This window comes from Canis lupus, chromosome 26, assembly GCF_048164855.1.
Source record: "Canis lupus baileyi chromosome 26, mCanLup2.hap1, whole genome shotgun sequence".
In the NCBI taxonomy this organism is placed as follows: domain Eukaryota; kingdom Metazoa; phylum Chordata; class Mammalia; order Carnivora; family Canidae; genus Canis; species Canis lupus.
The window spans coordinates 14120642-14148003 of record NC_132863.1 but is presented as its reverse complement, the minus strand read 5'-3'; the positions used below and the strand labels follow the sequence as shown (position 1 = coordinate 14148003).

At 41.3% G+C, this 27362-nt stretch overlaps 1 protein-coding gene and 2 long non-coding RNA genes across 4 annotated transcripts in view; 1 reads left to right on the top strand and 2 right to left on the bottom strand.

Moving 5' to 3' along the window:
* The window catches only part of SNAP25 (synaptosome associated protein 25), a 78371-nt gene extending 76954 nt beyond the window's left edge, over positions 1-1417 (top strand). For both annotated transcript variants that reach the window (XM_072800081.1, XM_072800082.1), the window contains exon 8: positions 123-1417. In XM_072800081.1, the coding sequence (XP_072656182.1) occupies positions 123-191 (69 nt within the window). In that variant the 3' untranslated portion in view covers positions 192-1417. The remainder of the gene's footprint in view (positions 1-122) is intronic.
* LOC140618096 (uncharacterized) overlaps positions 1-27362 on the bottom strand; it is a 124432-nt gene that overhangs the window by 40207 nt on the left and 56863 nt on the right. The window contains exon 2 of the long non-coding RNA XR_012018278.1: positions 13996-14223. This is a non-coding gene — a long non-coding RNA (uncharacterized lncRNA). The remainder of the gene's footprint in view (positions 1-13995; positions 14224-27362) is intronic.
* On the bottom strand, positions 23821-26784 carry LOC140618097 (uncharacterized). The gene is made up of 3 exons (XR_012018279.1): positions 26575-26784; positions 24369-24524; positions 23821-24037 (listed from the first exon to the last, which is right to left on the bottom strand). It is a non-coding gene; the product is annotated as an uncharacterized lncRNA (long non-coding RNA).

Below are 27362 nucleotides of genomic sequence, written 5' to 3'. Positions count from 1 at the left end.
ATTCTGACAGGAGAAGTTTCAAGATGCCTTCCCTCAAGAAGGGGGCAATTGAAGAGACCCAGAAGAAAGAATGGAATGTCAAAAGGCAACCTAAATTCTGTTTTCTTTTTCCTTTTTTCTAGGCTGATTCCAACAAAACCAGAATTGATGAGGCCAACCAACGTGCAACAAAGATGCTGGGGAGTGGTTAAATGTGCCCACCTGTGTTCTCTTCCAAATGCTGTTGGGCAAGATAGCACCTTCATGCTTTTCTCATCGTATTACCTAGTAGGTCTGCACACATACACATATCAGTCCACCCCCATTGTGAATGTTGTCTTGTGTCATTCATCAGCTTCCCCAAAATATTATGTGTCTTTTGTTCTTTCCGAGTCTCTTTCTTTCCAAAGGTTGTATATAGTAGTCATTTAGTGGCTCTGACTCCCTACATAAGATGTCTTGGATTTATTTTTCCTTTTCTCTCCTCAGTGGTGTTTGCTGAATGACAACAATTTAGGAATGCTCAATGTGCTGTTGATTCTTTCAATACACAGTATTGTTCTTGTAAAACTGTGACATTCCACAGAGCTACTGTCACTATACTTTCTTTGGGTGTCAGGCTCTGAAACTCTCAAAATTTGCTGTCCTTGGTTCCTCATGGCTGTCATCTGTCTTTATGATTTCATAATTAGACAATGTGGAATTACATTACAGGCATTGCACTAAAAGTGATGTGATTTATGCATTTATGCATGAGAACTAAATAGATTTTTAGATTCCTACGTAAACAAAATCTTTCCATGACAGTAGCATACTGATGAGAAAACACACACACACAACAGCAGAAACAACAAAACAACAACAAAGCATGCTCAGTATTGAGACACTGTCAAGATTAAGTTATACCAGCAAAACTGAAGTAGTTTCACTTTCTTTCTGTCAATATATAGACTTATTAATCATAATCATCCTTTTTTTAAAAAAATGAATTTTAAAAAAGATGGATTTGACACACTCACCATTTAATCATTTCCAGCAAAATATACGTTTGGCTGAACTATGTCAAATGAATGTAATATAGGATTTATTTGCTGCTTTTGAAGGCTATGTTTTGGAGAAAGCAATCTTGCTGTGAAACAGTGTGGAGATGTAAATTTTATAAGGCTGACTCTTATTAATCACCATATCCCCCTGTGGTTTGTTATCAGTACAATTCTCTGTTGCTTAATCTAGAGCTATGCACACCAAATTGCTGAGATATTTAGTAGCTGATAAAGAAATCTTTAAAAAATAATATAAATGAATGAAATATAGATAAACTGTGAGATAAATATCATTACAGCATGTAATATTAAATTCCTCCTGTCTCCTCTGTCGGTTTGTGAAGTGATTGACATTTTGTAGCTAGTTTAAAAATTATTAAAAATTATAGATCCCAGATGTCTGCTTTAATTTCTTCATGGACTCCATCTGACTTTGCACTCACGTGAGAAGAGGAAGCCTGGCCACTCCATCCCATTGCTTCTCAGAAGCCAGTCTGTGTGCTGAGAACATTGTGTGGAAAAAACAAAGATATCCCTTTTAGACACGATTCCTCCAGCAGGTGACACTTCACTTGATTTTTATCATCTGTTTCAGAAATATTTGTGTGTGGATTCAGTGTTAGCTACGGGAGAAAATAGAGTTTCCAGAAGATGGAAAAACATCTATGGAAAAAAAAATCTTTGGTACTCAGACTTGATCCTACATAGATTTAGGTATATCAGGTATCAATCAACTCTTCCTTCCTCTCCCCAGTCCAATCCCACCACCAAAAGTGAACCCTCCACAACCATACCACTGCTACCTCCACTTTTTAAAAATTTTTTATTAGCTTTATTGATTTACTATACAATCCATCCATTTAAAGTATATAATTCAGTAGTTTTTAGTATATTCAGAGTTGTACAATCTAACTTTAGAATATGTCTATCACCCCAAAAAGAAACCCCATTCTATTAGCAGTCACTCCCATCCCACTTCCACCACTAATTTATGTCTGTCTCTATAGACTTGCCTATTTGTGCATTTCATAAAATGGAATTATACAAAATGTGGTGGCCTTTGTGTCTAGCTTCTTTTACATAAGCATAATGTTTTCAAAGTTGATCCATGTTGTAGCATGTAACAACTTCATTCCCTTTTGTGGCCAAATAACGTCCATTGTGTGGATACTACATTTTGTTTATCCATTCATCCATTGATGGACATTTGGATTGTTTCCAGTTTTTGGCTATTATGAGTTATGCTGCTATGAATATTCATGTACAAGTTTTTGTGCAGACATTTTTCAATTCTTTTGATATCACCATTTTTTACCATTATTGCCTCTGTCACTACTAAAGCCAACACTTCCACCACCATCATCTCCATCAACACCTGTATCAGCCCTACCTCCACCACTGCCACTACTGCCTTGATTACCACCACCTTCTCTCCACTTGCTCTGCAACCTCTCCTTTATCTTACCTAATACCTTCAGAGTCTCCATCTTTATCATTGCCATCTCCTCAGCCATGGTATCACCTGCCACCACCACCATCTTTACCAACATCACCATCACCTCCGTCACCTCCACCTCCTCCTCTGCCTCTCTCTTCTACCCCATAATAGTGATACAGATGAATTTGTCCTAGTTGCCTTGACTGGCCACCAAATAATTTCACCCTTGAAAGTAGTTCTCAAGGTTTTCTAAGAGAAGTTAAGTAGTGGAAACAATGATGACAAACTCATCATTCTCAGTAAATGTTTGCAGTTATTCACCGTCTTCCCAAGCCTCAAAACAAGTTCTGGACATTCCCAGATGCTCAACAACTATACCACACATTTCTATTTGAAAGTTAAGGTAGTAGAGTGGTTGCTAGAAGAAGGAGAAAGTGGATAAATATTCTGCATATGCCAAAACTGCTAAGGGGTCAATACATGGGTCATATTAGAAAATTCTGTCCTAAATTCCATCTCCTCTCAGTCAGGTGTATTTCCACATTGTTTGAGTAATAAAACCCCATACTGGAATTTTGCTTTAAGGTTTATCATATGATTCATTCTGAAACATATTTCCTTGGATAATTGAGTTTCTCCAGCCTCAACTCTTATGCAGTCAGTTCCTTTTGGCTAAAGGACATATTCTCTAGAGATGAATCAGCTTTGGGTAGGAACCAACTCAGGAAATACATTAGAAATACAATGATTGGGGCAAGGCCATATCTTCTGCCTCCCTCATCCATGGTCTTTCTATAAACAACCAGGAGGTAAAAGGGGGCCCCGGATCCTAAGGGCCTGCCTGCATTTCTAGTTTCAGATTTCCTTCTTTGACATCCTCCCTCAGCATCTCCTTTGACCAACTTTCCCATTCTTTTTTTTTTTTTTTTAAGATTTTATTTATTCATAAGAGACACAGAGAGAGAGAGAGAGAAAGAGAGAGACAGAGATACAAGCAAAGGGAGAAGCAGGCTCCATGCAGGGAACCCAATGTGGGACTCGATGCCAGGTCCCCAGGATCAGGCCCTGGGCTGAAGGCAGCGCTAAACTGCTGAGCCACCCGGGCTGCGTTCGATCTTTGTGTCACTGATTGGCCAGCCAATTGATGACCACACTTGAAATTAGGAAAAAAGAAACAAGATTCATACTTGATGATCATCTGCATGCCAGGTACTGGGCTAAGTACCTTATTTATGTTGACTCAAATAAACCTCCTAAAAAATGCTTCAAAATGGGGATTATTAGCCCATTTTGTGGAAGAAGAAATTAAGAGTTTATTTGAACAAGACCTCTCAGCTACTAAGTGATATAGGTAGGATTCAAACCAGATGTGTACTTCCAAAGCTATAAGGAAGCCTGGAAGATAAATCCAGGATTGTACCTCTCTCAATTCAACTAGCCAGGAAACTCCATGAGATATTTTGCTTCACAAAGAACAGCAAAGACAAATGTACTGGATTTATTAGCCAAAAGTCTTGGTAAACACCTTTGATTCATTTGTTCATTCATTGATGAAATATTTATTGAGCTTCTATGCCAGGCCCTGTTCTGAGTACTGGGAGTACATGTGGCAAGGGGAGGGAAAGAGGCAGCAGAGGGAACAGGGAAAATGGTCAGTGTTCATTGAATTTGTATTCAAGCTGGGGATGATAGGTAATCTATCAATAAGTCAAACATGAAGTATATCAGATTCTACATGTCACACAGAAACGTAACCAGTGAAGGGGAAAAAGAGTTCAGAAGGTGGAGACGGTATTATTTTAAGACAGAATCATTGGAGGAAGACCTCACAGATAAATGAAGTTTAAGTAGAAAATTCTTCAAGATTTGGAGTAACCAAAATGATATGTCCAGGGTGAACTCATTTGAGAAGCAGTGGTTGGGAATGAAGAAACAAATGTACAAACTATATCTTTTCATTTAGTAATACTGGATTTCCTCCTCTGTAACTCAGTAAACACTGATTTTAACTATTTCCCACACTGTCCAGAAGAAACCTGAAAAACCCTTGGCTCAGAGAGGAAGGAGGCAAGTACAGAGGATGAAACAAACAGTGTACAAGGAATGAACATCAAGTCAAATTGTCTTAAGAGAGGAGAAAGTGTTGACTTCAAGCTCCAAGATTTAGGAATTCTCACTCTAAAAAAAAAAAAAAAAAAAAAAGGAATTCTCACTCTGAGTGTTCTTCATACAATCATTGACATACTAGTTTACCTTCAAGCAAGTTAGTCATGTATCTCAATTTCTCCATCTAGGATTTGGAAACCCAAATCTATCTCCTAGAATGCAGGACACTTTGGGAAACAAAGAAAAGTAAACCATTAACAAGTCAGTTAATGGGGCAGCCCTGGTGGCTTAGTGGTTTAGTGCTGCCTTTAGCCTGGGGTGTGATCCTGGGGACCTGGGATTGAGTCCCACGTTGGGCTCCCTGCATGGGGCCTGCTTCTCCCTCTGCCTGTGTCTCTGTATCTCTCATTAATAAATAAATAAAATCTTTAAAGAAAAAAAAAATCAGTTAACTCCAATGCCCACAGCTATTTCCAGGATGAGTTGCCAAAGCATCCAGGTATCTAACTATTCCAGAATCCCAATCCCAGATGGGGTACCACCAGCTGATGTCCCCCCCCTCCGCCATCATTTCACCATCCTTAGCTCCTCCAGCATCTTGCCATAACACAGCCTCAAGACTACTCTGTTCAGAGGACTTCCTGCCTTAAGCTCATGATCCTCTTTCCACAAGCAACTCAGAAAAATGTGGCCCATAATCCTTCTACTAAACACTGCTAATGCCCTGCTCATATCCTCTGAGCATTTATCCCTACTCACAAAAGGCTGTTTGCAGTGAAGAACACTGAAATTCTCTACTTTGGGAGAAAGAACTCCAGAACTGCTCATGTTTTAATGCCCTGGGAAGCAGTCCTTAACCAAAGGTGGATGGGCATTGGTGAGTAGATGCCCAGTTTCCTTGGCCTCAGTTTGGGGTAGCCCCGAGCTATGTGTTCTACATTGTCTGTCAGAGTTCCCCTAACAGAATCAATCTCCAGTTTCTCACATACCTTGCCTGGTAATTATCACTATTTATTGGCTGTCTTTTCTTCTCTCTTTCCCACCTCACTATTTGTATTTCCTGGAATCTCTTCTCAAATAAACTACTTAACCTGAAATTCTTGTCTCAGGGTCTGCTTCTGGGGAAGCCCTGCCCCAGACAATACATTCTAATGAGATACATGCCAGCTTCTGAGCAACACCCGCCCCCGCCAAAAAAAAAAAAAAAAAATGCTGTTGTAGAAAAATGTGCTCTAAAATTTTCACCATTGAAATTCAACTAGTCTTTCTGATTTCTATCCAAAGGTCATGAAAGTCAATAGCATTAATACTGCTTTTGTCATTGGTCATGTCCTAAATGAGGTGGACCCTCTACAGTCCTAATATTATATATTGTTTTCACTGCTGTCAATACTATTAGTGATAATCAGGCAAACTAGACAAAAGATCCAAACAGTATGGTGGAGGCTGTGAACCCTCTATAATAGTTTTCTTACTGCTTTGTAACCAACTGCCCCTAAAATATGGTGACTTAAAACAATAAATATTTATTTAGCTTGCAGTTCTGCTGTTTGGCATTTTGAGCCAGGTTTAGCTGAGAGTTCTTCTGGTCTTGGCTAGGTTCCTCACATGACTATAGTCAACTACAGGTCAGCTGGGCAGCTTAGCCTCTGAGAGTTGGCCAGCTATTATTCTCTATAGGGTATCGTCCAGGAGGTTGACCAGGACTTTTTCTCATGGCAAAGTCAGAAAGAGTGGAAGCATGCAAAGCCTCTCCTAGGCTCACTGCTTCTCCCTTAGTCTAAAGGCCAAAACAGGAGACAGGACCAGTTCAAATTCAAGACATAAGGAAATACACTCCACTTCTTATTGGGAAAAGTTTCAAAGTCATATTGTAAAGAGAAGGGTGAGTAATATGGCTATCTTTACTATCAATCTACCACACCCTCAAAGAGGCCTGTGCAGTTCTCCTTCTTTCCTCTGTGTCTTTAGAATCTCATGGAAATGGGGTGCCTGGGTGGTGCAGTCAGTTAAGCATCCGACTATTGGTTTCCTCTATAAAGTCATGCTCTCAGGTTTGTGAGATCAAGCCCCCACATCAGGCTCTGCTCTCTTTCTCTATCTAAAATAAATAAATCTTTAACAAAAAGAATCTCATGGAAATGAAAGGTTAGGGCAAACCCTCCATGTATCTTAGAGTAGATTCATGCTTAATACTCTCCCCTTTGGTAATATTTAAAAGAATAAGTGTAGGGCTCAATGGGCCAGCAGCCCAAGGGAGGATTTTGAAAACAGCAGAATGATTGTAGGACTGAGGATTGCTGACAGGATTGGCAGCCTGATAAAACTGACCTTAATCCTGAAATAGAAAAACTAATCCCTCCTATTCAAAGCAATAGGGTTTCAGCAGCATCATTAACCCCCAAACAACAGAACTTGAAAAAACAATTTCAAAATGTTCAAAATAGGACTGGATCCTCAACCAGCACTTCACATATACCCTCATTCTAGAAACTTCTGTGTTTTTTCCTTACCATCTTTTATTTGTTGCTATTCTGTGGGAATTTACACTGAAATTTCTTGGGGGAGAGGGCTTTCTTTTCTTTTTCTTTCCTCTCAATCTTTTCTGTTCAAAAATATACTGTTCTCTTTGCTAAGAGGATAAAAAAGACTGATTACTCAGGGATGAAAAAGAAATTATGTGTGTCAGAGACAGCTTAAGTATACACAAGATGTATCCTGGGTGTCTGGAGGAGTAGGGGTGTGGGAGGTGACTGCTGTCTTCCGAAGCACCGTCTTAATTCTTTAAAGGAACTGTGACAACCTCCAGTTTGGGAAAGATGAGGCAAGTGCTAATGGTGTGTGTTTTTAAACTTTCAGACGCTGTGTAGATAGAAAGCCCTAGAGACCTAAACCCATATTCTCATCTGTTATTAAAGGCAAAAATCCAAACTAGGCCAAGTAGATTCTCGAGGGGCTAGAGCTTCTATACCTCTCCACTAAAAATCCAGTGTTTTCCACACCAATTGATTTGACCATGACAATGGCCCATTTCAATTTCTGTCTGATGAACTTTCATGTATACACACGAAATGCAAATAACGTGTTAAGCTCTAAGAAAAATGGGCAGTTCTGTAGTCAAGATCTACCAACTATCTCAACATAACTTTATTTCAGAAGAATCATTTCAAACAAAGGGGAATCACTGAAGTGCTTTGCAAGTGCTTTCCCTACCCTTCAGGGGGCTAAATTATGGGGTGTTTACCAGCTGGTTCCTCAGAAAACAAAGCCTGAGACAGTGGCTGAAATCTAAGTAGTTAATCTGGGAGTGTGACTCCCAGGAGCAGGAGTGCTGGAGGAGGGAGAGCTAACGCAAGAATGCACAATAGAGTTAGTCAACCCTATAGACACTTGGGTGTTTAGTTCCCATGAGGCAGCTGAGAAATCTCATGAAATGCACATCAGGACCATCTTCCTGGGGCAAGAAAGCGAGATTTACCCAGCTGCTTCCATCTCCCTTTGGTCAAGTACAGTCACAGGACAGAGCCTTCACTCCCCTGTACTTCTGGGTTGTGCATGTGCCTGTCAAGGGGTTCTTCTCAAGGATGTCCTGCCCTAGAGGAGGAAGGAAGTTCTAGGGCAGAAGTGAGAGGTTTGGGCTGAGGTATGCACTGTCAGTTCATACTTGAATGAGACTGGTTGAAGTCTGCACAAAACTAATTGCCACTGCTGTGACTGGCATAAGAGACAGGTACAAGAGAATCTGAAGGTATGTTTAAGAAATGTCTGACATAAAAAAAAAAGAAAAAAGAAAAAAGAAAAAGAAATGTCTGACATGCACTGCATACAGTTGTGCAGGTTGCATACTGCTAAACCTTAGGGGGCGTCATTCACCTCATAACAACAGCTCCCCACTTCCCTGCTCCATATATAGGGTTTCAACTGAGATATTGTTTGAAAGAGCTTCCAGTGGAAAAAAAAAATACAAAAACAAAACAAAAAAATAAATAAATAAAACCTTGAAAAGCCACTATTCCAAAATAATTTGGAGGACAAATGGAAAAGGCAAACTGTAGAATAGAATAAATGGCAAAAATAAAGTTCTAAATATTGGCCGTACAGCCAAGGCTTCAGATGAAAGCAGAAAAGTAATAAGGAATGCTTGTCTTTGTTTTCTGTTGAAGTTGTCATCTTGAATCCTGAAGACTCAGAGGCAGAGGGCCAGGAAGTTCAGCATGAGGAGGAAAAAAATGAAAAGAGACACCAAAGAAGATAACGTTGAACAATTCCTGGCACAGTGATAACAAGAAGATGGGGGCGGGAGTGACATAACCAGTTAAAAGGGAACAAGAAAGAAATATAAAAAGGAACTCTTAAATAGAAATAGTGGCTGAAAGACTGGAGGACATGGGGCCAGTCAAGGACTTAGTTCCCCGTTGCCACTTCCAGGCTATTTCTCTTTCATCTTCTTGAAATAACCCCGTTTGTGTTCCTGGGCCCTCCTCTCTACTCTCAGGGCCAGCGTCAAGGTGACCTTGATTATAAGTTTCTCCAGCTTGAAGCTGCTCTCGTTCAAGCTTCAGTCTCAACTCATCCAACATTTCTCTAAGCTCATTCTTTGACCAAAATATCTCACACCTCTCTTCTCTCATGTTCTTACATCTCTGCCTGTGTGCTTCAAACTCATCTAAACTTCTAGTTTCTTCTTCTAAGCTATCTATCAATAAGTCCAGCTTCCAATGTCAGCAAGAGCCCCAGGGCACAACTCCTTCCACTTTCATGTCAAATGAAATGAAAATGTTACAATTTTCTGCCCTTCAACCTTGGACTACAAGGTAGTCCAATGTAGGACCAATGTAGTCATCTGCCTGATTACCTCCCATGCCTGGGTTTCTTGGGAACGTAGATTACTTGGATTGATGCCAATAAAAACGTGTGGTCCCGTTGAAATTCTCATGCCCAGCACGTGGCAGGTCAATTGGTACTACTTTGGAAAACCATTTGGCAGTATCCACAAAAGCTAAGTGTGTACATACACTACAATTTAGCAATGATAAATATCTAAATATAAATATAAATAAATACTCTAAGTATAAATAAATAAATAAATAAATAAATACTCTAAGTATCTACTTAACAGAAATGTGTACATTTGTTCATCAAAAGTCACATGCATACAGGAATGTTCCTAGTGGGAGTATTCATAGCCCAAAACTAGAATTTACCTCAATGCCCATTAACAATAGAATGGAGAAATCTCTTGTGGTTGTTTACTCATATAGTACATACAGCAATGAGAATGAGCAAACTACAACCACATGCTAAAGCAACATCCATAAGCCTTACCAATATAACATAGAATGAAAGAAACCAAATACGAGGAACATATTATTTGATTCTATGTATATAAAATTCAAGAACAGGATAAATTAATCCATAGTGTTCAAAGTCAGGATAGGGTTACCCTTGGCGTAAAGGGTTAGTAAGTTAACCAGGAAACAAGGGAAGTTTCTGGGGCATTAGTAATGTCCTGTTTCTTTGTATGGGTACTGATTACATGAGTGTGTTCAGTTTGCAAAAATCACTGAACTATGTAAAATGATATGTTAAATGATATGGTATAACTATGGGATATATGTTTTACCCCAACAAGAAGTTTTGGAAAGGTTGTAAAAACAACAAGATATAGTTCCTAACTTCATCCAGCTCTCCGTCCAGCTGCAGGTGTCTTTCAGATATAAAGGAACCCTCTTTGCCCCATCCTTTTACCTCCCTCTCTCTTAGCATGACTTCATTTGATATTTTTAAGGGAAAACTGCAGTTGTCAGCAGGAGCATAGTTTATACAATTCCATCCCAATGTGAAAAATGCTTCCTGGAGTAGTGCAGCTTGGCAATCTACAATTATCAGGCACAAATTACTTGAGTTTCCTGTCCCTCCAGTTTCAAGATTGTCCCTCTCCTCCTCTGTTGTACCGTCTTCCCATGTCAGTCAGGCTCCTAGAGGGACTATTAATAATCAGGACTATGTATGAAGGTGTGGGCAGCTTTAGGGAAACCAGGAGTGAGAGTGCCATCCCCTGGGACCAGCAACAGTGAGGGGCCCGTTTCATCCATAGTTCCAAAGACATGAGCCTGGAAAGGGTGGCTGGATAACAGAGAGGATGGCCTGGCTGAAGCTGTGGCCTTACCTGGAGAGATGGAGTTAATTTATGGCAACCTGGCAGAAGGAAGCTGGGGATACACACCACAGTTTCCTTCCCCTCCCACCTTCTAATCTCTGGCCTTTCTGAGGCTCCCCATGTGCTGAACCCCACCAGGAACCAGGGATAGAGAGGAGGTGAAGTTCACACAAGTTGGCCTGCAGGCAGCTCTTTCTGCCTGTGCACGGGTCCTTTCTGCCTGTTTGCTAGCTTGCTTTTTTTTTTTTTTTCTTTTAAAGATTTCATTCATTGAAGAAAAAAATTTCATTCATTGATTCATAAGAGACAGAAAGAGAGAGAGGCAGAGACACAGGCAGAGGGAGAAATAGGCTCCATGCAGGGAGCCCGACGTGGGCTTGATCCCGGACCCCAGGATAATGACCTGAGCCAAAGGCAGACACTCCACTGCTGAGCCACCCAGGTGCCCTGTCCCTGTGCTTTAATAAAACCATTTTTTGTACCAAAAAACCCCCACAAAACACAAGTTGGCCCACCAGATCCAGACAGGGTGGAGAAGGGAAGGGTATTGGTTTGGAGGGGTGAATGATGGCATCAGGCATCTCCTTCACACTTCCTCCCAGGAGTATGGAGGATGTTGTGGCTGCAGGGCACAGTCTCCTTCACAGTAGTGCAGACAAAAGGAGGGGAAAGGGGCTCATGTGATGAAGTACAGGACTGGAATTGGAATTAAAAAGTCAAGGAAAGGGACTCTCATGTGTGTCTCATGAATAAATAAATAAAATCTTTAAAAAAAAAAAACAACAAAGTCAAGGAGAGGGGTACCTGGGTAGTTCAGTCGGTTAAGCGCCTGCCTTCGGCTCAGGTCATGATCTCAGGGTCCTGGGATTGAGCCCCAAGTCTGTTTCTCCCTGCTCACACCCCTGTAGCGTGTGTGCTCTCTTTCTCTGTCTCAGGTAAAATAATCTTTAAAAAAAAAAAAAAAAAGTCAAGGAGAATACAAGACTCCTCTCTTCCTTGTGTTTGTTTTTAAGATTTTATTTTTTCATGAGAGACACACAGAGAGAGGGGGCAGGGAGGCAGGCAGAGACAGAGGCAGAGGGAGAAGCAGGCTCCATGCAGGGAGCCAGACGTGGGACTCGATCCCAGGTCTCCAGGATCAAGCCCTGGGCCGAAGGCAGGCACTAAACCGCTGAGCCACCCAGGAATCCCCATTTCCTCATGTTTATGAGCCCCATGGTAACTCCACTTCTGTCGCTTTTTACCCTTTTGTTAGCTCACTGCTTTTTGAGATTTATTCATTTTAGAGAGAGGTGAGAGAGACGTGGGGGAGGGACAGAGAGAAAGAGAGAGACAAACAGACTCCCCAGAGTGGGACTCACTCTCACGACCTCACGATCATGACCTGAGCTGAAATAGAGAGTCAGACACTTAACCAACTGAGCCACCCAAGCACTCCCAGCTCACTGCTTTTGTGCTCTCGTAATGTTGATACCATGTTTTCTCCACCCCTCCATCCATCCCAGCCTTTCAGCTTCTGCTCTCATTGTTTACTTCTTCCCACTCCAGATGTTTTTTAGTCTAATTCCCAAAAAAGGAAATCCACTTAGCTCCTCCCCAAGGTTCACAACAGCAACATCTGCTGAGCACAGTGGGATTGAATCGGCTGAGCTCAGTCACCTGCTTGCCCTTGGTCCAATTAGCTATTGTTAGAGAGTAAGGTCATGTGATACAAAACATGGCCACCTAAGCAGAAGGTTTGTGGAGAAGGAGTACAGTGGGTGAGTGCCTGTTGATACCTACATATTTATCTCAAATCTTTACTGTAAAAACATTTTTAATTTAGATTCTCCCCAAACAGAACCTGAAACACAGACTTGGATTCAAGTAGTTTATTTGGGAGGTGATCCCAGGGAGCAGGAGGGAGGGGGTCTGAGAAAGAAAGGCCAACATGAGCATGTGTTGTCAATATCACCACTCTGGGTAATGGGGCTCAATTCCTTGTGACCTGTGAGAAGTTTACAGAATCACTCTCAGAATTGTGCACTCTAAAGAGGAGAGGCGGGCATTTCTGCACCACACCCCCCCCCCAGCTTTATTGATATAATTAACATAACATTGTGTTAATGTGTACAAGGGGATGATTTGCTATACATTTATATTGCAAAGTGATCACCACAATAAGGTTAGTTAACACATTGTGTGAGTGGGAATGTTACCAGAGAACACATTCCAAACTCAGATTCAGCTGCTCAGTGCTTAAAAATCAGTAGTCGCGAGACTAGCGAGGGTGGGAAAGGAGAGGTTGCTCTATTCAGGAAAGTGGCCACCTGGGAAGATGGTGGACTAATAACGTCCCAAAGATCCAGGGTTTTAGAAGCGGAAGCACAGGAAAAGGGAAGGGAGCTACGTGCAGGAAAAGCAGGTGCCCAGGTGCTTAGCCATATGTTGATGGGACCCTGAGACTTGCTGGCATCTGGGGCAACCGTGTTCGAATGTGGCCAGGTCTTATCTTCTGGGAAAGTTTGGTTCTTCACTCCTTGAGGCCAGTTTCCAGGAAAGAAGATCAGTTCTGCTATAGATCAAGGGATTTGGTCTTGATGCAGGGTGTCCATAGCTTAAAGGAAGTTAACCCTTAAGACCAGTCAGAATGCTGGTTCTTACTATAACATTTAAGATTTACTTTTTTAGCAACTTTCAAGTATAAAATACAGAATTGTTAATTATAATCACCATGCTGAATATGAGATCCCCAGAACTTACTCATTTTAAAACTGGAAATTTGTACCCTTGCCCAAATGACCCTTGACCCCCATCCCCTGGCAACCACCAGTAACATTCTCCCTGTTACTAAGAGTTTGGCTTTTTTCAGATTCCACATATAAATGAAATTATACAGTTTTTGTTTTCCTCTAATTTATTGCATTTAATGTAATGTTCTCAAGTTCCTTGCATGTTTTTTTTTTTGTTCCTTGCATGTTATCACAAATGACAGCATTTCCCTTTTTATGACCGAATAATACTTCGTTGCATATATACCCCATTTCCTTTATCCATTCATCTGTCAGACATTTAGGTTATTTCCATATCTTGACTGTTGTCGGTAAATGCAAGACAGAAGCATTTATTCACTAGCTTGCATCCCCATGGATGGATGACTATCAAATCTTCCAGACAGGTGTTAATTCCCCTAGACTTCCAAGCTTACATGTATGGGGCTGAGCAAGCTCTCACTAGTGACCATGGTATTGGAAAAGCCCTGGACAGAAAGGAAAATCCAAAGTACATACCAGAGGCAAGATGCTGTCTGCTTGAAGTGAGTTAAAGCCAGCACAGAACTCTCTCCCTATCCATGGCTGAAGTAAGAAAGAGCTGCAGCGAAGAGACCGTGGATGGTTCTTCTACAGAGCAGTAAATATCCATTGTTGTCTGCATGTCCTTGTCTAATCTTTGCAACAGATCCCTCTTCACCTTTGACTGGGTCCTTGCTCAGGTCACCATGAAACTCATCACAGTTTCTGGGTACAAAACAAAACATTTTTCAGTCCCCCATGCTTCTACCTCCCTGTGATGTGTGATACTATTAACATGCAACTTAAAAACCCTTTGTTTTCTGTGAACCCACTTTCCTCTGCCTTTCTTACTCTCTGGCTTCTCTTTCTCGGTCTCCTTTGGTTTCCCTCCCTCTGCTCATCATTTAGGTGTTGGTATTTCCCTAAAGTACTATAAATTTGGTTTGCTTCTCATTCTACATAAACCCAACCTTGTCTGTAATAGCTTCAGGTACTGCCTCCATGTGGATGATGTTCCAAAGTATATGCCTGCTGCAGGCTCCTCTTCTGAGGCCCAAAACTGCTTTTCCCCTGCCTACTAAACACCTCCTTTCAGCTCACCCACAGGCACTTCAAACTCATGACCCACATTGAAATGCTTACCACCGCCCCCTTCCAAACTTTTCTGCCTTGGAACTGAAGCCAAGTACCACCCCCTCATTATATCAGTTGCCAAGCCTTGTCTGAACCACCTCCTAATATTTCCCTCCTCCACCCCCTTCTTTCCCATGGCCATATCTGGAGGAACATAGATTCAAGACCAGACACCCCAATTCCTGCCTGGGTCCACACCACTCCCGGGGTGGGCTTCATAAACCATCAATCTGATTATGTTATGCCTCTGTAATCCTTCAATGGTTACCTTTAAGATAAGGAGCAAACTCTTTCACAGGACATACAAAGTGATTCGTGATCCAGTGACTGCCAACAATTAAGACCTATCCATTACAGCTGCTTTTTAGCTTCTTAAGACCTTGCAGTGATCTGAAAAGGTTGTGCTTCTCCCACCCCAGCTTCAGTCTTCCAACCCACTCTGGCAAACACCTGCTCATCCTTAGGCCTTCATTCAGGCATACCAGAAGTCTTCAGCTTCCCTGATCACCCAGAGGTAGATTTAAAGCCTCCCTTCTCATTCGTGTCAGAGTACCCTGTTCCATCTTCGAGTATGATATGTACTATATTGCACTGCAAAAGTCTGCCTTTCTGTTTGTCTTTTCTACTATAAACTTGTATCAATTACTATTGCTGTATAACAAACTATCACACAAGCTCAGAGGCTTACAATAATAAATATTAATGTCTCACATTTCCACAGGTTCAACATATCTGAGCTGGGTGGTTCTCCTGGTCTCTACTGGGCTCACTCATCTCTGGTCAGGTGGGGTGACATGGTTTTGGCTTTTTCTAGGATAGCTCTCTTTCATCTATCTTTCAGTCTTGAAAGCAGAAAGTTTGTCTCGTTTATCATGGTTCCTGGTGTTGAATTGTTGAATCAAAGAGCACAATGAGATAGTTCATTAATATTGTATATATTAAATAGAAAGTATGAGGTCCAGGCCAATGGTATCCTCTACTCTTCCCAAATCCTCCCACTTATCCAGACCTAAGACAGTAGGGAAAACTCTCACCTATCATCATAAGTATTATTTTCCTCTATTATATACTATTATTTTTTCACTATTCTAATGATTATAATGTAAGAGGTCTATGTTTCTCGCAATATCAGCAAACATTCAAATACCAGATGCTAACAATGATTGGTCTGCATTCTCTGGAGCTATTCGAAGGAAAGGCACTCCGGTGGTTTAAATTATATCTGCAGATTCTTTGACATTTCCTCCTACAGGTGAAGCCTAATTCTCTTCATCTTAAGTGTGGGCATAGTGACTCACTTCTAAGGAATAGAATAAGGTAGAAATGACAGTGTGTAACTTCTGAGACTAGGTAATCAAAAGCCTTGGGACTTCTTCCTTTCTTTCTCCTGGATCACTTGCTCCAAGAGAGCCCAGCTACTGTCTCATAAAGGCACTCAAGGAATCCTGTAGAGAGGTCTATGTGATAAGGAACTGAGGCCTCCAGCCAACTGGCATATGAATAAGCCTCCCAGAAAGCAGCTACTCCAGGCCCTTCTGAGGACTGTGGTAGCCTCAACCAATGTTTTAATTGCAATTTCACAAGAGACCCTGAGCCAGAATACACTACTGCTTTATCCTAATTCTCAGAAACATTGTGAGTTAACAAATGCTTGTGTTAAGCCTCTAAGTTTTTGGGATAGTTTGTTATACAACAATAAATAACTAACTCAGCCACTTCATGAATAAATTGTTAAAACCTGCCCCAGAGCACAGGTTTCATAGTTACATTATAGTGGCTTGTAAACAGCATAGAGAGGATTAAATAAAACTACCCTCCCCACCTCGGTGTTCCCCTACCTAATGTTTAAAAGAAAGACAAAATAATTATCTACCTTCCTTGGAGGCTAATAGAAAAAAAAACTGCCAGGTTTTAGGAGAGACTGCTAAATTTGACTGTGTTGTCCAAGAAGTCTGAGTTAGAAAGCAAATTCATAGATGAAGAATTAAAAAGACTAATATCATCCCCTTGACTGAAGCACCATCTCCAATTTTCAAAATCCACATTTAGTTGCCACCTCCTCAGATCAACTAGATTACTAGAACACCAATGTGACCCCCCAGCTTATTGAACTTGTCCCTTGCTTTATATCCCCTGGCTTGGCCCTGAGAAATAAAACACTGCAGGCCAGATCCTGTTCTAGCCTGAAGGCAATAATGAGGGAAATCATGCGACTCCTCAAAATAATGACAAAAGGGAGCAGTGTTTGAGGTTGTGAGTCATGGCTGCTTGGGAGCCAGGAGAGTGAGAACAGAGTGAGAAGAACATAAGAAGAGCCAAGCAGAAAATAAACATGAGCTCTGCAGACACAAAGCCAAAGGGAGCACCCCATCCTGAAGCCTCAGAGAGCTTCACAGCAGGCTGGCCTGGAGGGCTGGAGTGGCAGGTTCACAGGGGAGAAGCCTGCATGTGGCATCTCAGCCGGGGTAGCGACCTACCCATGTCCAGCAAGTTTCGCCCAGTGATGTGAGACCTTGAGTCTCCCCATGTAGCCACTGAACAGCAGCATCTACTCCTTCTTCATGCCAAGAAACAAATAACCAAGAAGCCACTTTACACTCAGACTTACCAGGTCCAGGGAATATAAAAATGAATAAGACCCCAGGGATTTAGGTTTTCACAAGGAGATTGACCTAGGAAGGTCATATAAAAAATAAGGCAAAAGCAATGAGAGAGGATTGTTCAAGGAACTGTGGGAGACAGAGTAGGGGTATCTACTCAGACCAGAGCCTGGAGGTGACGAGGTGAAAGATCTAGGAGGCTGCCTGGAGAGCAGCATGTGAGTTGCGGGATTGTGAAATATGTGTTGTGGCGCCCAGGTAACCTCAGAAACAGTAATACCATAATTGTACTAGTTTCCTAGGGCCACTACCACAGATTACCACAACTGGGTGGCTTAAAACAACAGTTTTATTCTTAGTGTTCAGGAGGTTAGAAGTCTGACATCAAGGTGCTGACAGAGCCATTTTCCCTGTGGAGATCCTAGGGGAGAATCTCTTCTTTCCTCTTCCGGCTTCTGGGGGCTGCCAGCATGCTTTGGTGTGGGCCACATCACTCCAGTCTCTGCCTCTGCCTTCATATCACCTTCTCCTCGATCAAATCTTCCTCTGCCTTTGTCTTATAAAGACACTCGTGATTATATTTAAGGCCCATTTGGATAGTCTAGAGTAATCTCTCCTTCTCAAGATTCTTAACAATCATATCTGCAAAGACTCTTTCTCCATAAAAAGTAGGATTAATAGTTTCGAGGGATTAGGAGCTAATATTTTTGGGATCCCACTACTCAGTGTACTACAACAACCTAAGACCTGGACATGTGAAGATCCTGGTGGACAGATGTTTCAGCATCCCTCAGGTTTCATGGGAGATGGGAGATGAGGTAGGCAGATAGGAGAGCATGAAGGATCCCACAGACCAGAACAGGAAGTTGGACTTTACTCTGAGGGCAATAGGGCACCCACTGAAGATGTTATGTGAGAGGGTAGTAGACAGATTGACTTTACTGGAGGCTCCAGGGCAGCCATATGATGTAAGGTAGAGGAGGGCTAGACTGAAGGCAGGCCATTATATCGTATGCCAGTTGAGTTACACGTGTGCAGCCTGGAGAGAGAGCACCTGAGTTCTCTCGATAGCCACTAGGCTAGGTTTCAGTATCAAATGACATCACTGTGGGCTTTGAGACAGAGAAGTTCAGGCCCTGACAGTTAATGCCCTTTCCTTACAAGTCCTTAGTGCCTAGAGAATATGGGCAATACATGCTTGTAAATAAAATAAGAAAAATGAATTTTTACAAAGATTATGGGAATCAATGTGGAAATGGGGGAAAGGCAGTTCAGTGAGCCACAGTAGAAGGACCCCTTGGCCTGCAAGGGCCTTCTGAACACACCAGTGCTGATGGGAGGTGCCTCCTCTGGGAGATGATGCCAAAGCACCCCAGGGCAACCCACTGTCAATGACTAATATTGGGGTACAAAGGCCAGCCCCCTAAGCTGAGAAGTTCTTGGTGACTTGGAGTCAGGTGAGGCTTCACATGAGACCACATTCTTGTTCTACTGCCCTGCTTTACCCATAGAGTCTTCCCCAAAATTTTCCCTAAATATATCACTTGAATAAGAAGCCTCATCTTAGGCTCTACTCCAGGGAACCCAACCTAACCCAATCTCCCTTTCTGACACTGCAGCTCTTAGGTCCGTCTTAGCTAAGAGGGCAGCAAACAGAGATTCAAACCAGTTGCTGATGAGTCTTGGGAGGAAGCTAATTTGGCACCCAACTAAAATGAGGGAAGAAAGTTTATCAACAGAATTGATATTTCATAAGTACATGCCCAAAATCGAATGGTCTGCACTGAGTGTTTTTTATACCCAGAACTGGTTTCTTTTTTTTTTTTTTTAAGTTTTTTTTTTATTTATTCATGAGAGACAGATAGAGAGGGAGAGGCAGAGACACAGGCAGAGGGAGAAGCAGGCTCCACACAGGGAGCCCAACGTGGGACTTGATCCCGGGTCCCCAGGATCACGCCCTGGGCTGAAGGCAGTGCTAAACCTCTAAGCCACCGGGGCTGCCCCAGAACTGGTTTCTAATTAAAGACTATTTCTTTCTCATTTATCTCACCCTTCACTGAAAATTTATGTTTTTGTGACACATATTTTGTTTTCACCAACTAATTTCTTAAATCTTCATGGATGAGACCTCACATATGGAGTTGTTTTTTGCCATAATGCCTGTCACCATAGCTGGCATTCAGTAGGGACTTAATACAAACTTAAAGTTCACATTCTCCTGAGTTTGCATGGGCTTTAATGCTTATGGAGAACTTTGCATAACCAAAGTGTGCTCCATCAACTGGTAGCATCAGCTTCATCTAAGAATTTATTAGAAATGTAGAATTTCAGCCACCAGCCCAGATCTGCTGAGTGAGAATCTCTAGGGTAGGGCCCAGAGATCTGTGTTTTAACAAGATCTCTGGGTAATTTTACAGGCATTAACATTTGAAGGCCACTAATGTATGTCATCTCATTAGACTTGTTGGAAGATGGATTCACTGGAGGGAGGATAGTTGACAGAAAGCCACAAAGAAGGGCAATATCAACAGGAACTGATAGAATATGTTCAAGTTTTATTTGATCTAATGCAGGATTCTAAAGAGTAAATTGCATATATGTAGGTGCCAGGTTAAAAATAAAGGACCCATTACATACATCATATGTACATTATGTACATATTATGTACATATTCATATGTACATGTATGTATTACATTACATACATGTACATATTCATATGTACATGTATGTATTGCATTACATACATGTACATATTCATATGTACATGTATGTATTGCATTACATACATGTACATATTCATATACAGTAGATTACAAATATGTTCCACCTATATATTACTGTGTCTGTGAACTTTTTAAAAAATATTTTATTTAAATTCAATTTTCCAACATATAGTATAACACCCAGTGCTCATCCCATCAAGTACTCTCCTTAGTGCCTATCACCCAGTTACCCCATCCTCCCACCCACCTCCCCTTCTGCAATCCTTTGTTTCCTAGAGTTAGGAGTCTCTCATGGTTTATCTTTCTCTCTAATTTTTCCCCACTTGGTTTCCCTCCTTTCCCTTATAATCCCTTTCACTATTTCTTATATTCCACATATGAGTGAAACCATATGATAATTATCTTTCTCCAATTGATTTCACTCAGCATAATACCTTCCAGTTCCAACCACATCAAAGCAAATAGTAGGTATTCGTCCTTTCTGATGGCTGAATAATATTCCATTGTGTGTGTGTGTGTGTGTGTGTGTGTGTGTGTGTATACACAGTCACCCAGGTTGCCCCATAGATGTGTCTTGTAAGAAGTTGTTGTGGCCAAGTTCAAGAAGGTTGTTACCTGTATTCTCCTCCAGGATTTTTTTTTTCTCCTCCAGGATTTTTTTTTAATAAATTTATTTTTTATTGGTGTTCAATTTACCAACATACAGAATAACACCCAGTGCTCATCCCGTCAAGTGCCCCCCTCAGAGCCCGTCATCCATTCACCCCCAGCCCCGCCCTCCTCCCCTTCCACCACCCCTAGTTCGTTTCCCAGAGTTATCTTCTCCAGGATTTTGATGGATTCTTATCTCACATTTAAATCTTTCAACCAGGCAGCCCCGGTGGCTCAGTGGTTTAGTTCTGCCTTTAGCCCAGGGTGTGATCCTGAAGACCTGGGATCAAGTCCCACTTCGGGCTCCCTGCATGGAGCCTGCTTCTCCCTCTGCCTGTGTCTCTGCCTCTCTCTCTGTGTGTCTCTCATGAATAAATAAATAAAATCTTAAAAAAAAAATAAATCTTTCAACCATTTTGAGTTTATCTCTGAGTATGGTGTAAGAGAACGGTCTAGTTTCATTCTTCTGCATGTGGCTGTCCAATTTTCCAAACACCATTTATTGAAAAGACTGTCTTTTTTCCAGTGGATATTCTTTCCTGCTTTGTTGAAGATGAGTTGACCATAAAGTTGAGGGTCCATTTCTGGGTTCTCTATTCTATTTATCTATGTGTCTGTTTTTCTACCAGTACCATACTGTCTTGATGATCACAGCTTTGTAATACAGCTTGAAGTCCGTCATAGTGATGCCCCCCAGCTTTGGTTTTCTTTTTCAACATTCCTCTGGCTATTTGGGGTTATGTCTGTGAACTTAAAGGACTCACTAACATATACACAGAAATACTCATATATATATATATATATATATATATATATATATATATATATATATATATAAGTTTCCCATAGGAAACAAATATGTGTATATATATTTTATATATGTGTATACATATATATATGCAGGCCCAGATGTGTGTACAGGAAGGAGTCCTCCAATTTTAATCTCTCATACACATACACAGAGCACTGACTATAGGTGAGGTGCTGGAAATATCAATGAAAAATAAGAAAATAAGATCTTGTCTATGAGAAATTTATATTCTAACTAGTAAGGCAGCCAAAAAAAAGGCAAATAAATAAATAAGATAATTACAGATTGTGATTAAGGTTATAAAAGAAACTACCTAGATGCTCTCATTGCAAATTGGAAGAGGCCTATAAGCTAGAGGACAGAGAGGAGCTCCAGGAGGAGGTGAAATTGAAGCAGAAACTGACAGAGGACATAAAGCTGGTGATTAGCATTGCTAGGGATAGGGCATTCCAGACAGAGTGAACAACAGGGACAAAGGCTCTAAGGTGGGGAGTAGGTTTGGCTTATTTGAGGATGCAAAAGAGCAGACCAGAGGAATAGGAGAGTAGGAAGGGTTTTATAAGTTCCACTGAGGATGCCAAATATGCAAACCTTCAGAACTGTGTCCACATATTGGATTTTATCCTAAGAGCAAGGAGAACCCATCAAAAGGTTTATCTGGGAGACTAACACCATCTGATTTACGTTTTTTAAAAGATCCCTTGGCTGCTGAATGGGAATAGGCTTGCAGGGAAATGTAAGGGAAAGCAGGGGCTCCATCTAGTAGGACATTACAAAATCCAGGTGAAATATGGTATAGGTGTACACCAACTAGGGCAGCGACAGTGGAGGTGGAGAGAGATGAGCAGACTTGGAAGATTACACTGGAGGTAAAACCAGAATTCAACAGTGGATTGAAAGGTAGAGGATTATCACAGGAATTAGTTGGCTGTTGGTTGATCCAGACTGTCTTTACCTGCGACAAATGGAACAACTCAGCTTTCCTCCATATGTCTCTTATTTTCCAGTAGGATAGCCTGGGCATACACTGTTGGAGACAGCCGAGACACAAACTACAATGGACTTGAGTAAACTTTTTCTCAAGCCTCTGCTTGAGTCACATCTGCTAATATGCCACTGGCTAAAGCAAATCACATGGATGAAATCAGAATCAAAAGTCAGGGAAATAGGCTCAGCCTCTTAATGGGGGAAGCTATAAGGCCACGTGGCAAAGGGCATGGATACAGGAGAGGCTAAAGAATGGGAAGACCTGGCTTTTTAAAGGACTGGCAGCTCTCCATTGCCAGCCAAGGACAGGAGACAACAGAAGTTAACACAGTTGTGAAATGTTGGAAATAAGTGCCTATCACTGCGTGTGAAATCAGTGAGTTTAGGAAGCTAAGAATTAACGTGATAAATAAATGCTAGGCTGCAAAATACCCTAGGGCCTCCATGTATGCCAAACTGAGGGATTCTCTGCTCTCTGACCAGTTCTGTTTAATCAAAGCAAAGCAGACATTGTAGGACAGCATGAGATAGGCTGACAGACTATTTAATTCTCCCTTTAGTTGAATTGTAAATTCTTCTCAGGGATTAGTGACCCAGTACCTTCCCTAGGTGGGATTCTCCTGGACCCCCTGAGATGGTATGTTGCCAACCCCCCGCCCCCTCCCGGGAGACCATAGTAATTTCCCTAGAGAAAGCAGAATTTCTGCTACTGTCTCCAGGAAAACCATTTCAGCAGTCAGGTGAGGGTGATGATGAAAGTTGTGATGGTGGTGGTGATGGTGATGGTGTATTTTCCCTCTGTTTTTGTTTTTCTGTTGTTTCTTTTTCCTTTTTTTTTTTTTTTTTTTTTTTTACTCAGGATAAAAATTGTGGACCCTTGATGACATCAATTGTAATTTTTAACTGTATTGGGACAAGAAGGGATAAGCATCTCCCTAATTTCTAGAAACACAAACAGCAAGGAAACAGGATGTTTAAACAAATAAGAGCCTTTAACAGAAGGTCTGCAGATGTTGCCTGCTTCTCCTCATCACTGTATATCTACGGCCTGTCTCTGGGAAGGGGCAGGAAGCCTTAGGGCGCCTTACTCAAGAACAGTAGATAAAAGTCACGGTCTGGCAACCCCATCTGCTTTCTTGAAGAAGGAAATATTATAAAATAGTAATGTCAGGGCTCCAGGCAAGGCAGTTTCCCAAGGGTCTCTGAGTTAACTCAACCAACATGTCCTCTTACATGTAAACTTGGAATCATGATGGGGGTGAGGCAGACAGCTGAGCACACAGACTATGTTGGCACGCCATGCAAATGAAAAGGTACCATCTGTGCTGCTGCTGAAAAATGATGAGGCATAGATGTGACTTTTTTAATGTTCCATCTGGGTATAATTGAATTGCCTCTTTAAAATAAAAAATATCCATATTTGATATACATCCTCTCTTGTAATGGTCTCCATCTATCTTTTGTTATTTCTGTAGGATTTATTTCATGAGAAGTATGACATGAAATACAAAAAGCGAAGAACAAAGGTCTTTGGGAGATGACGGTAGCATGTTTTATTTCTTTGGCTGACTTGTCCTTCATTTTCTTGTCATTTCAAAAACACTTTCCATATGCAAAATATCTTCTCACCCCCTGAAAAAAAAGAATGCCCTGACTAGATAACTGGATAGTTGAGCAGAAGGTGATTATCAGTCTATTATCTACACACAGAAGGAAAACAGGACATGAAGTTGCCGGAATACACAGTTGCCCACATTTCTAAAGCTGCAATTAATTTTCTTTCCCAAAAATCATGTCGGTTCTAAACATTCTGAGAATAATAAGGATAATTAGAAGCACAACTTGAATTCAGAGTGACTTGCTTCTGAAGCATTAACAGCATAAGAAGGAAACAAAAGTATTTGGAGGAAACTCTAACATGCCTCTCTCCAGGTACAATTATAGATTTGAAATTTGTTGTTACCTTTCCATGGCAACCTTCGTACTTAATTTCCCAAATGTTGAACTTTTGACATCCTGCTCCTTTGGGGGAACCCTTCAACTCCCGAATTCTTGTCGTGTTCTTGCTTTTAATACTTAACATTCCTCCAAGCACACGCTGTGAGCTCACTTCCCCAAACTGAGAACAATAAGACCAAGAAGAATTTGGTTATGCTCTCAGCAAAAGCACTTAAATGTGTTCTTTCTGTAAGATGGAAACCAACAACTGAACATAGCTTCAAAGGGTCCATGCCAACTTTGTTTGGCCTCTTGTTCTATTCAGTTCCATTCTAATAAATACTTGTTAAATATCTACTGTGTGCTAGGAGCATCAGGAAATACAAAGATTGGAATAAGCCACATCATCTGATCTCAAGAAGCTTACAATGTAGAGAAAGAATGAGATCCAAATAACTAGAAAGCGATTTTCAGTGTGTGATCCCCAGAGAAGCAGCATCAGCAGCACACAGGGCTTTCTTAGAAATGTAGATCTCAGACCCCTCCCCGGACTTTCTGAATCCAATCTCTTGGAGTCGGCAGTCTGTATTTTCACAGTTCTTCCAGATAATTAAGATGCTCCCTAAGATTTGAGCATTGCTGCTGTAAAGCAATTGAGCACACACACCATGGGAGAGATACAAAGTGCTTTGAGTAAAGGGAAGATCACATCTATTTTGGAAGGAGGACTTCTAGGACTGATAGTTTTGCCATGAAGCTTTGAAAGTTAGCTGAAATACTGAAATGTAGGCGGTAGAGTAATAAGTGGACACTCTGGATGAGTGAAATGTGAGCCAAGCAACAGAATTAAGAAAGCAGAAGGCAAATCAAAGAGTCTAGATTGATGGCCATGGAAGGACATGGAGATGAGGATCAGAAGTATATGTTGGGTCTCAAGCACCAAGCTGTAGAGCAGGTTGTCTGACTCCGTGGACAATGACAAGCCTAAAGTTTTTAATCAGAGGAATAATGAAATTAGAGCAGTGCTTTTGGAAGACTGGTCTCAGGGTTTCAATAGGATAACCTGAAGTAGGAAGATATACAGGAAGTGGAGAACCAACTGAGTTGACGACTGCAAATAGTTTGGGTAGGTAATAATGAAAGTTTCAACTAGGAATTTACAGGGGAAATATGAGGGAATTAATGGGAGAAAATTTGAAGGACTAGATCAATAGCATTCTGCAATTGACTCAATATTTGGAGCAAGAAAATGGAATCAAAACCTTGATTAATAAAAGAATAGTCATGTCATAAACCAAAGAATAAGACAACCAGAGGAGGAGCTGGTTTTGGAAGGGATTTGTTTTGATCATAGGTGACATCCTGTGATATGATGCACCATGAAGGTAGAAATGTAAACACAGAGTTTATAATAATATCTATAATATTCGGCTACATAGGCTATGCCTGGGTAGGTACATGAGATAGGCACATGACTCATATCATTTAAAGCTTATACTAACTTTATGAGAAGGCATTTTTTTGTTGTTTTTAATTTATTTGACAAAGAGCAGAGGAAGAGGGAGAAGCAGGCTCCTCACTGAACAGGGAGCCTGATATGGGGCTTAATCCCAGGATCCAGAGATCATGACCTGAGCTGAAGGCAAGTGCTTAACCAGCTGAGCCACCCAGGAGCCCCAAGAAGGCATTGTTATATCCATGTTTATTATTTAACTTAGATTATGTTGCATATAATAGAGAATTCAAAATAGCAATGGCTTAAATACACAGGGTTTCTTCTAGCATATAGAAGAAATCAGGAGGTAGGCAGGGCAGGATAGCTATGCTGGTTTCAGCAGTCATCAGGGGGCCAAGCTCCTTCTAATGTCCTGTTTCAGCATCCTCCCCTGGGGAATTCCATCCTCCAGGTACTTCATCAGTCAAGATGGCTGCTGAAGTGCCAGCCATCAAGGTGGTGATGGCCAAAATTATAGGACTGGAGGCTTACTGAGAGAGTAAACATAAAGAATAGGAGACTGGAAGAACCTTGGAGAAAGACTACAAGGAAGGACTAGGAGGAGGCATAGGTAAGAGGGAAGAAGAAAAGGAAGGAAGGAAGGAAGGAAGGAAGGAAGGAAGGAAGGAAGGAAGGAAGGAAGGAAGGAAGGAAGGACAATGTCAAACAGAAGGCAAGGAACCCCAAGGCTAAGATTGGAAGGAGAGGTGGGTAGGTAGTGTCCGATGGTGCAAACCATGAGGACTGCATCATGCTCATTGGATGGGAGAAAATGAGGGTCCTGGGTGATCTTCAAAAGAATAGCATCATTCAAGAATTTATGGCAGCAGTTCTTAGAGTTAAGGAAATAATAAGTGGTGAAGTAGTGGAGCAGTAGTAACTTCTCTCCCATGAAGTTTGCTGATACATGGAGAGAAACAGTGGTAGTGACAGAAATCAAGCAGTGTTGAGGTCATGCTTCATAGATTAGAAGGCCTGAACACAATTTCCCTTTATGATGTCAGGTCTCCTAGAGACCAGATTTAAATCGTTTGAATGTGTGGGCAGAGACAACAAAGTGCTTCTGCCATGATCAGCAGCCCCAATCCAATTCCTCCCAGCAAAAACGAAGCAAGTGTTGGCGGATACTGTATCACAATAAAAGGCTGATGCTACATTTTCTAAAGGCCGTCTGATAAGCTTAATTAATTCATTTTTGTTTTTCCCTCCAAAGGTTGGATAGAAACTCCTCTAACTCTGGCTTGTGTTCTTAGAGAAAAATTAAATTGCAAAAGTGAGGACGTTTCATTAGGCTGTACTCCCTCAAGGTCAGCAAAAGCTCTCTGGGTGCTTTGCAAGGCTCCAGAATCTAGAATGACAGAGCTGCAGCTCCATTTCAGCAAAAATAAATATCAGATTACAACACATTGTTTTTGCAGCTGACTGAGGATTTGGTGTGGTGGCTATTTCCTTCTGCAATTGCAAATAAAGAGAGCACAGTGTTTGTATCCTTTCTTTACGAAGCCATTTTCTTCCCTAAAGAGG